At 51.9% G+C, this 10,928-nt stretch overlaps 1 protein-coding gene across 1 annotated transcript in view; it reads right to left on the reverse strand.

The window, feature by feature from the left end:
- The window catches only part of Spg7 (SPG7 matrix AAA peptidase subunit, paraplegin), a 33,527-nt gene extending 24,784 nt beyond the window's left edge, over positions 1 to 8,743 (reverse strand). The window contains exons 1-4 of the mRNA XM_090357104.1: positions 8,554 to 8,743; positions 6,575 to 6,677; positions 4,995 to 5,084; positions 1,404 to 1,645 (exon numbers count right to left, since the gene is read on the reverse strand). Of these exons, the coding sequence (XP_090213230.1) occupies positions 1,404 to 1,645; positions 4,995 to 5,084; positions 6,575 to 6,677; positions 8,554 to 8,715 (597 nt within the window). The 5' untranslated portion in view covers positions 8,716 to 8,743. The remainder of the gene's footprint in view (positions 1 to 1,403; positions 1,646 to 4,994; positions 5,085 to 6,574; positions 6,678 to 8,553) is intronic.
- Positions 8,744 to 10,928: the final 2,185 nt, after the last annotated feature.

Raw genomic sequence — 10,928 nt, forward strand, 5'->3', positions numbered from 1 at the left:
ATTTAGTGCTGATACTTGGGTCTGAACGCAGACTTGCACTCTCACTTTTTTTTTTTTTTTTGCTGAAGGCTGCCACTCTACCAATTGAGCCACAAATCCACTTCCATTAAGTGGAAAATTTTAAGGAAAATTGAGAGAGTGATTATATCCTGGGGCCTGAGCACTGTCCTTGGGCTTTCTCAAGGCTAGAGCTCTACCACTTGAGCTATAACACCATTTCCAGCTTTTTCTATGTATGCGGTATCAAAGAATTGAACCCAGGTCTTTGTGCATGCTAGGCAAGCACTCTACCACTAGGCCAAACTCCTGACCCAATTTTTAATTTATTTCTATTATCTTTAAATAGCTGTACACAGGGTTTCAATTAAACATGTCCACTTATGTGCACCTTGAGAGTCATGCAGCATATACATATGAGATTGAGAGGGAGGAAGAGAGCAGATGGCAGGTATTCTCAAGTGAAGGAGCTGTCTGTCCACAGCCCCAGCTGTCACACCCAGACTGGCTGCTATCAACCTACGGAAGATCATCCCTCAGTGCTGAGACATCTATGAGAGTCCAATCTTGCCCTCCCACCTGGCTCTCTGCTGCAGAAAATGGAGGTGAACAGATTGATTCTTCATCTTTCTCTGTGAAGTCCAGACCTCCACAAACACCCGTTTCTTCCCATCCCTCAGTGTGAACTTGCCTGTTGGGTCACTGGCATCTCCAACTGACAACACTTCATATGTTTATTCTCCAGTCATCATCCAGGACTGTGTCTCCAACTGCTTATAGTAACTCCCTGACACCTCAACCTTCTACACCCCTTCTAATTCCCAGCCAGCAATTCCCATCCAGACTGACCTAGAGGAACTCAAGTGTACTGGTGGTCCCAGCTCCTAATGGTAGCACGTGACAGTTTGGGTTAATATGTTACCTACTCCCAAATCTTCCTATGAGACTCTCTAGCACCTACCTCTCACTTAGTTATCAGCCCCCTCTTCCCCTGACAAGCTCCCCTCTCTCATTGTCTCTTTAAGCTGAATCTTAGCAAATACTGTTCCAAAGTCTACAATAACCCCAGCTGCTACCTCTAGACATACATCTTGTTTAAAGACAACCAGGCAAGCAGGCTGGGATTGTTGGTTAGTGGTAGAGTGTTTGCTGAGCATGCATGAGGCCATGGATTCAATTCCTCAGTACCACATACACAGGCTCAACTGGTAGAATGCTGGCTTCGAGCAAAAAAGAGGCTCAGGGACAATGCCCAGGCCCTGTGTTCAAACCCTAGGACTGGCAAAAAGAAAAAAAGAGAGAGACAATCAGGCAAGCTGAGAATTGAGGCAACAAATGATAAATAGGGAACCCAAGTTTATGGTCTCTCCAATTTCTCCCTTCTCCTCCACCCCCGGCTTACTTACAGGCCTCCCAAAAACAACAGCTCCAGGGTACAGGTAGACTTCCACCACGTCACTCTCGGGCACCACCTGCACACGCTGCACCTCGCCCTTGGCCAGCATCTCATTGACAAAGTCGCTCCAGGAGATGCTGCCTCCGCTGGAGCTCAGCGAGTTCAGCAGGCTCATCACCAGGGCGATGATGAACAGGGTGCGCAGACGCTCCCGGTACATCTGGTCTTCCCGCTCCCTCCGCCTCTTCTCCTCTGAACAGGGGCACAGGAGAACCAGGTAAGTGGAGTGAGCACTGATTTCATGAGGAATGCTCAGCCAAGGGCAGGCCGTGTTCTACAGCTACCTGAGGCAAAGAGTGCCTGTGAGCTGCCTGAGGTCAGCAGTTCCTCATGCACGGAGGTCTCGCCATCAAGGAAGAGAGACTATGAAACCAGTTTCAAAGTCATATGAGGCCTTCCACTGTAAAGGGAAGGCTGAAAAACCCTGTGTCCATAGACACTCAAAATTCACTGCATGCTAAATACCACTAAGATGACTGTAGCACATGCACATTATCTAAACAGAAGAACCTGTCAGGAGCTGCCTCAAGAAACACCCCGTTAGAGGGCATGGTGGCTCACGCCTGCCATCCTGGCTACTCAGGAGGCTGAGATCTGAGGATCAAGGTTCAAAGCCAGCCTGGGCACAAAAGGACCTGAGACTCTCATCTCCAATTAACCTCTAGAACACTTGGCTCAAGAGTAGAGCAGTAGCCTGGAGCTGAAGAGCTCAGGGACAGCACCCAGGCCAAGTTCAAGCCCCATGATCCACAAAAAAAGAAAAAGAAGAAAGACCATCTTCTCCGGGGAAGCATGGCTACGCCTGCCATCCCAGCTACTGAGGGGCTGAGCTCTGAGGGTCACACTTCCATGTCAGCACAGGCAGGAACGTCTACAAGCTCCTTATCTCCAATTAACTACCACGAAATTAGCTGGATAGGGAGCTGTGGCTCAAGTGGTAGAGTACCAGCCTTCAGCAAAGAAGCTAAGGGTGAGCTGGAGATTCAGCACAGTGGAAGAGCACTTGCTTGCCCAAGTACATGGCCCTGAGTTCAGTCCTCAGCTCTAAAAACCAAAACAAACCAAAAAACCTTAAAAAACCAAAACAAACCACTAAAGGACAGTATCCAGGACTTGAATTCAAGCCTCACTACTGGCACAAACCAAATCAAGTAAATAAACAAACACAATAAAGTCAAATCTGAACAGGGTCAGAGCACCAATTGTTTTGAAAATTACCACATAAACAGAAAAAGCTAGAAGTGGAGCTGTGGCTCAGTAGTGATGATCTTGAGCAAAAGTAGCTCAGAGACAGTTCCCAAGCCCCGAGTTGAAGCAGGAGGGAGGGAGAGAGGGAGGGGGGAGGAGGGGAGGGAAGGAGGGAGAGAGAGTCAGTCTGTGTGTATGCTGGGCACCAGTGGCTCACACCTGAAATCCTAGTTACTCTGGAGGCTAAAATTTGAGTATTTTTTTGGTCAGTTGTGGGGCTTGAACTCTGGGCTTGGGTACTGTTGCTGAGCTCTTCAGTTCAAGGCTATTGCTCTACCCCTTGAACCACAGCAAAATTTCAGGTTTTCCAGTGGTTAATTGGAGATAAGAGTCTTGAGGGGCTTTTGTGCTTGGGCTGGCTTTGAACCATGATCCTCAGATTAGTCTCTTGGGTAGTTAGGATTGCAGATGTGAGCCACCTGTGGTCTCCTGGCTCTCTGTGATACTTTAATTTCCAATTAACGCCTCAGAAACAGGAAATGGCCCTGTGGCTCAAGGAGTAGAGTGCAAGCCTTGGGCACAGAGAGGCTAAGGAACAGTGCCCCGGCCCTGAGTTCAAGCCCCACAACTGATAAAAAAAGAAAAAGGAAAAAAACTGGGCTCGGTGGCTCATGCCTAGCTACTCAGGAGGCTGAGATCTGAGGATCATGGTTCAAAGCCAGCCCAGGCACTAAAGCATGTGAGACTCTTCAATTAACCACCAGAAAACAGTAAGGGAGGTTGTGGCTCAAGGGCTAGCCTGGAGCTGAAGAGCTCAGGGACAGCACCCAGGCCCAGAGTACAAGCCCCACAACCCACGAAAAGAAAAAAAAAGTTCATTTCCACACAGCAAAAAAATCAACTTTTAACTTTCATCTTAGAGACCTCAGAAACACCAATTCAATTCAAAGTCACAATTTAACTCCCTTCACACTGTTCAGTGAGTCCTGCTTCTGAAGAAGATGTGAAACCTAAGATATGCAGGACCTTCTTAGATTGCACACGTGGGAGTGAACTTGGAAGTGAGGACAGGGCAGATGAAGTAGAATGAACTAGAATGGTGGCACTTCCCCAGGACAGTCAATGTCCCATCCTTTCTTCCTTGCCACTCTCCTCGAGGAACTGCTTCCTATGCCCAGGTCAGTGGCAGCTCCCACCCCAGGAGCCCTAGGTTTATCTGAGATTCACCTTTTGTCTGCAGACGCAGAAGGGTTGCCTATCTTCAGTATTTCAGAATGCTACTCAGTCACCTATGTCAACCAAAGCAGTTCAGGGAGAATAGTACAAGGACCCAACCCTCATTTAGGAGACAATGAGTACAAGGACAGCGAGAACAGGTGCCTGACTCCCCTGCCTTTAGGACTACCCTCACTTTGCTAAGAAAAGAGCACACAGAGCTAGGAAGTGAGACTTAGTGGTAGAGTGCTCCCCGAGCATGTGTGAAGCCCTGGGCTTGATTCCTTGGTACCACATATACAGGAAAAGCCAGAAATGATGCTGTGGCTTAACTGGTAGAACGCTAGCCTTTAGAAAGCTCAAGGACAGGGCCGGGATTGTAGTCTAGTGGTAGAGTGCTTGCCTAGCATGCATGAAGCCCTAGGTTTGATTCCTCAGTACCACATACTCAGAAAAACCCAGAATGGGGAGGGGGCAAGAGTTTGGCCTAGTGGTAGAGTGCCTGCCTAGCATGCACGAAGATCCAGGTTCGATTCCTTGGTACCACATACATAGAAAAAAAAACCCAGAAGTGGTGCTGAGGCTCAAGTGGCAGAGCTCTAGCCTTGAGCAAAGGGTGTCCAAGAACAGGGTTGAGGACCTGAGTACAAGCCCCAAGACTGGCAAAAAGTACATAAATAGATATGTATATTTCTACAAAGGATATATATATATATTTTTTTGCCAGTCCTGGGCTTGAGCTCAGGGCCTGAGCACTGTCCTTGGACTTTCTCAAGGCTAGAGCTCTACCACTTGAGCCTCAGCACCACTTCCGGCTTTTTTCTATGTGTGTGGTACTGAGGAATTGAACCCGGGTCTTTGTGCATGCTAGGCAAGCACTTTAACCACTAGGCCAAACTCCCGGGCCCTACAAAGGCTATTTTTTTAAACTTGTATTTTATTGTTGGGATAATGTATGGAGGGGTTACAGCTACATTCATCAGGTAGTGGGAACATCTCTTCTTGAACCTTCATACCCCTTCTCATGTTTCTGTCCCCCTTTCCGAACCCCAGCCCAAAGGATATATTTAAAAAAGAAATAAAAGAGCAGGAAAGTATGACGAGCAGGGGTAGCCACTATCTCAGGACACGGGGTTACCTTCATCGTCTTCAGGTACTTTCCCCTTGGTTTTATCACTGTCCTTACTCTTCCACCTCACCCCTGAAGTGTTAAAGTAGTAAGTGCCACCTGTAGTAACAGATAGGGAGAGAACTTAACATTAATGTTTGCAAGTTCAGGGAGGACACAGGGGAGAACAACCTACTTTCAAATAACTAACTCACAATAAAAACTACCTGCAGCCCATGTCCTAAGAGCTGCAAGTGTGAGAGAATAAAGCACTTCCTTCCATTGTTCCTTCTGACATTGTTATCCAATTATGAACTATACGTCTTATTATTTCACCTAAAATATATTTGCTATTTAAATTGAGTAAATAGGAAGATATATTGCATGCTAATTCTAGTGTTCAGGAGGCTAAGTGCACTCAAGAGACACGAGGAATTTGAGTTCCAGTCCAGCCTGAGCTGCATAGCAAGACCTTGTCTCAACAACAACAACCACAAAAGTTGGGAGCTGGTGACTCACACCTATAATCCTAGCTAATCAGAAAACTAAAATCTGAGGATCTCAATGTGAAGCCAGCCCAGGCACACAAGTCTCAGACTTATCTCCAATTAACCACCAAAAGTGTAGGTGTGGTTCAAGTAGTGATGTACAAGCCTCCAACAACAAAGCCAAGTGAAGCTGGGGGCTGTGGCTGCGAGCTCCCATCTTAATCCTAGCTACTCAGGAGGCTGAGATCTGAGGATCAAGGTTCAAAGCCAGACTGGGCACTAAAAAGTCTGAGAGATTCTTCTCTCCAATTAATCACTAGAAAAGGGGAAGAAGGGCTGTGGCTCCAGGGATAGGACGGTAGCCTTGAGCTGAAGAGTTCAGGGACAATGCCCAGGCCCAGAGGTAGCATGGTAGCCTTGAGCTGGAGAGCTCAGGGACAGTGCCCAGAACCAGAGTTCAAGTTCCATGACCAACAGACTGACTCACCAAAAAAAAAATTAAGTTAGGCAGGTACTGGTGGCTTACACCTGCAATCCTAGTTACTCAGAAGGCTAAGATCTGAAGATCACAGTTCAAAGCCAGCCTAAGCACAAAAGCTCTTCAGCTCAAGGCTAATGCCCTAGCCTTGAGCCAAGCTCTACTTCCCATTTTCTTTTTTCCTTTTTTTTTTTTTTTGCCAGTCCTGGGCTTGAGCTCAGGGCCTGAGCACTGTCCTTGGACTTTCTCAAGGTTAGAGCTCTACCACTTGTGCCTCAGCACCATTTCCGGCTTTTTTCTATGTATGTGGTACCGAGGAATCGAACCTGGGTCTTCATGCATACTAGGCAAGCACTTTAACCACTAGGCCAAACTCCCGGCCCCTCTACTTCCCATTTTCTAAAGGTTAACTGGAGATAGGAGTTTCAGATCCTTTAGTGCTCTGGCTGGCTTTGAATCTTGATCCTCAGATTTCAGCTTCCTGCATAGCTAGGATTATAAGTGTGGCCAACCGCACTCTTAAAGGACCAGTCACTGCCATGTTTGCTGTCTATTGGTGGTGGAGACATGCTTTCGCAGCATAAGCGTATGCTCACAAATGCCATGACTTCTCCTATGCCACCTGTGTTTCAGCAGATGCACACCTAGAAGTTTCCAGAGTCTGACTGGATTCTGAACTAGATGCTGTTTCAGTAACAATCCGCTGATCCCTTCAAAAGTCGGGGTTAGGGTTCGACATTGTAAGCTCTGAAAAAAAACCAAAAACAAAAAAGACATGGTCATACTAAGACTACAACACATCAGTACAATACAGAATTCTCAATTGTAATGCTTACATTGGCCTGAGATGAGAATGCCCATGTTGTTTCAAAATTATAAGCTAATTGCAAAATGTCCAAAGTTACTGAGAAAGTTAAACATGGCAATGCACTGGTGATGCCACACTCTTTTCTGGCCCAAGGCCTGCAAGGGCCCACACATTCATGACTTATCATTGGTGAACAATTCCTTCACTTCCTGGTGCTAGAGGCTTGAACAGTTTTTATTTCCAGCGTTCTCCAGGTGGACATTTTACTACTTAAAAGGTTGTTGTTTTTTGTGGGCCATGGGGCTTGAACTCCCCGGGCGTTGTCTCTGAGGGAGTCTACCACCCTACCCTGAAGCCAAGCCCCACTTCCTGTTTTCTAGAGGTTAATTGAAGAGTCTCAGTCCTTTTGTGCCCAGGCTGGCTTTGAACTTTGATCCTCAGATCTCGGCCACTTGAGTAGCTAGGGTTGCAGGCATGAGTCACCGGGCACAGCTTTGAAAGGGTTTTTGTTTGTTGTTTGCAGAGTGTCTCACTGTATAGCCCAGGATGACCTGAAACTCATAATCTCTTTCCTTAGCTAACAGACCACTAGGATTTCAACCATGTTTCAACCACACCCAGTCTCTACTTGGTTGTGTGTTGGTCCTGAGGCTTGAACTCAGGACCTGGAGCTCTGGTTTGGAACTGAATTTGGAGCAGCCCCTCTGAGCAATCAACTATGACTTGGAAAGCACTGGAACTCATTCTGGCAGAAGTGGCCTGTCGGAGTCAATTGTGAAGAACATATTTCGCAAAGCCTGGTGGGATTTTGCTTCAAAGTGTGGGGGAGCCGATGGGACTTGTCAACACCAGGGGAGGGCTGGGAGCACCTTCCAGCGAGCCCCTCTACTCCCACCCAGCCTCTCCTGGAGGCCAAGGGGGAGGGAAGGAGGATTGGGAAGGGGGAGAAGGGAGATCAAGATGGGTGGGGGATGGAGGCTGGGGGGGTAACAGGAAGGGAGGGAGGCTGAGGGGGGTAAGCAGGAGGGAAGAGGGAGGCCAAGATGGGGGGATAGACGCTGAGGGGGGGTAAGCAGGAGGGAAGAGAGGCTGAGGCTGGGGGGGTAAGGAGGGGCGGGGAGGGGATTGAGGCTGGGAGGGTAAGTAGGAGGGGAGGGAGAGGCGGAGGGGGGTTGGGGGTGAGCGTGGGGGGTGGGGATAAGCAGGAGGGGAGAGAGGGGCGGGGAGGGTTGGGGGGTGAGCGTGGGGGGTGGGGAATTGGGGGTAGGCAGGGGGGGAGGGAGGGGCGGGTTGGGGGTGAGCGTGGGGGCAGGCAGGAGGGGGGGAGGGGCGGGGCGGGTTGGGGGTGAGCGTGGGGGGTGGGGGGGTTGGGGGTAGGCAGGAGGGGGAGGGGCGGGGCGGGTTGGGGGTGAGCGTGGGGGGTGGGGGGTTGGGGGTAGGCAGGAGGGGGGAGGGGCGGGCGGGTTGGGGGTGAGCGTGGGGGGTTTGGGGGTAGGCAGGAGGGGGGAGGGGCGGGGCGGGTTGGGGGTGAGCGTGGGGGGGTTGGGGGTAGGCAGGAGGGGGGTGGGGCGGGGCGGGTTGGGGGTGAGCGTGGGGGCGTGGGGGATTGGGGGTAGGCAGGAGGGGGGGCGGGTTGGGGGAGAGCGTGGGGGCGTGGGGGTAGGGGTAGCAGGCGGTGGGGAGGGGCGGGGCGGGTTGGGGGTGAGCGGGGAGGGCTGGGGTTGGGGGTGTGGGGGCTGGGAAGGCCAGGCCGTCCCCGCCCGCTCGGAAGCCGCCCCGCGCTCCCCGCCGGGCCGGCGGCCGCTCTCGGGTTACCTGCAGGGCTCGTCTCCCGGCCTCCGCGAAAAGCGCCGGAGGCCTGCAGACCGCGTACGGCCGCGCGCTCCCAGCCCCGGCGGAGAGGCCGGGGCTCCACCGCCGGGAACCCGATCCCGGGCTCTGGCGGAGGGCGCGCCGCAGCAGTAAGGCGGCCGCCATGCTGCCGGGGCGGCGCCTGCGCGGTGAGGCTCCGCGGGCGCTGGGCGGGGGAAGGAGGGCGGGGCCTCTTCCCGCGCCTGCGCACTCGGCGTGGGAGGGGTGGCGGGCGGGTGCTGGGGCGCATGCGCAGCCCGCCTCGCGGCCGCCTGCGCTCCCCGGCCGGCGAGCCTGGCCTCTCGTGTGGTCCCCTCCAGCCCGGGGCCTGGGAATGGGGCCCCGTGGCGGAGTGCTCGCCTGGCTCGGTGGCCCTGGTAGAAGGCCGCCTCGAGCAGGGAGGGGCGGGGGCCAGGCGGGCTCGGGCTGGCCGGTCGCCGCGCGGTGAGGTTGCGGCTTGGCGGGTTCCAGCGTAGCCCGTAAGGCCTGATGCGGTGGATTGCCGTCCCGGGGCGAGCTCGGGCCTGGACTCGGCCCGGCCCCGCCCTGCTCCCTGCACCGCCGGTGGTGCACGCGCGCTCGGCAAGCCCCCTGCCCCGAGCCCACCTTCCCAGCCCGCGCGGGGCCATCTGAGCCCTCCGGCGGCGGGGCCGGGCCACTCTGGGCCCCGCGGCCCTTCTGCTTGACGGGAGGGGCTGTGGGGGCTTTGTGAGTCCAGGGCAGCGGCCGCAGGACCAGAGGCGCCGTGCTTTCTCAGAGAGGAAGGAAGGGGCCTTCCAGGTCCAGTGCAGCCTGTGGGCTCGGGAAGGGGACCGTCGTCTTCCTTCGTGGGGCGGGAGGAGGCCATCAGGAAGGGCGGACGTGGAGGAAGGCAGGGGGCGCCTCTCGCCCGAAGCGGGGCCAGCACTTGAACGAGTCCTGCCCAGCGCTGGTGACGGGTCGGGCTGCCAGCTGCGCTCAGGTGCGGCGCTGATAGACGTGAACTGTGCCTGGACGCGGGCTACCCCACAGCCTCCCCCCTGGGTCCCGGCCTCACGCCCGACTGCGGGATGCCTGGCGACCTGCTGAGCACGGAATGCAGACTGGACAGATAACCTTCTCCCCTGTGTTTTTCTGTATTTCTCAGGTTTACAACAATAACATTTCTGAGTGCTGACTAGTGCCTGGCTCCATGTCAAACACTGACTTAATATTCACAACTCTGTGAAGTAAGTGCTTTTAATATCTCCATTTTACAGATAAGGAAAATGGGATTCAGAAAAATTAAAAATACCCTGCCCAAGATCATAGTTAAGAACGATGGCGCGATTCCAAATCAGATATACCTGCCTACCCAGCATTCCACCGGAGCTTGCCGGCTACAAGGTCTCAGGTGTGACTTTTATGTCCTTTCCCTCTCAGCCTGGGAAAGGGCTTAGTGTCCTGCTGGTTTCCCTTCAGCTCTCTAGTGTGTATTGATTGCGGTTATAGAGATGTTCTCTTCATTTGAAGCAGGTTTTTTTTTGTTTTTTGCCAGTCTTGGGGCTTGAACTCAGGGTGTGGGCACTGGCCCTGAGCTTCTTTTGTTCAAGGCTAGCATTATACCACTTGAGCCACAGCTTCACCTCCAGCTTTTTCTGTTGATGTGCTACGGAGGAATGAAACCTAGGGTTTCATGCATGCTAGACAAGCCTTCTGCCAACGAAGCTACATTCCCAGCCCACATCATTTCAAGCAGTTCTTCTTTTGCCAGTCCTGTCCTTGGACTTTCCCAAGGCTAGATAGAGCGCTGCCACTTTAGCCACAGCACCACTTCTGGCTTTTTTTTTTTTTTCCTATGTATCTATCTGAGGAATCAAACCTGGCTCTTAGTGCATGCTAGGCAAGCACTGTACCACTGGGCCAGGCTCCCCGCCCCTTGAGGCCCAGGACTTCCACTAATTTTCAGTATAGATTGTTTTTTCTGTTGCTTCTCTTGTCTTAGATGACAATCTTCCTTCAAGACCAATCCATCCTTTTTTTCTTCCTCAGTTACAAATGTGGGGGGGGAGGGAAATGGGGACCAAGACATGTGAAAGGGTATCAATGTATGTGAATTAATGCACCTTTTATCTGGCAAATATCATGTAACCCTTCTATTAATTACAATTAAAAATATATAGAAAAAAAAGATCAAATGAAAATAAATCAGAGTGGTCTGTCCTGTCCCCATTCTATGTTCTAGCTCACTGTCCTGTGATAGGACTATAACTGAACTTCTGAAGGGGTTCCTTTCCTTCTCTCTTTCCTTCTTTTTTTTGTTGCCAGTCCTGGGGTTTGAACTCAGGGTCTGAGTGCTGTTGCTGGGCTTTTCTGTTCAA

This window comes from Megascapheus bottae, chromosome 24, assembly GCF_031878675.1.
Source record: "Megascapheus bottae isolate mThoBot1 chromosome 24, mThoBot2.hap1, whole genome shotgun sequence".
Lineage (NCBI taxonomy): Eukaryota > Metazoa > Chordata > Mammalia > Rodentia > Geomyidae > Megascapheus > Megascapheus bottae.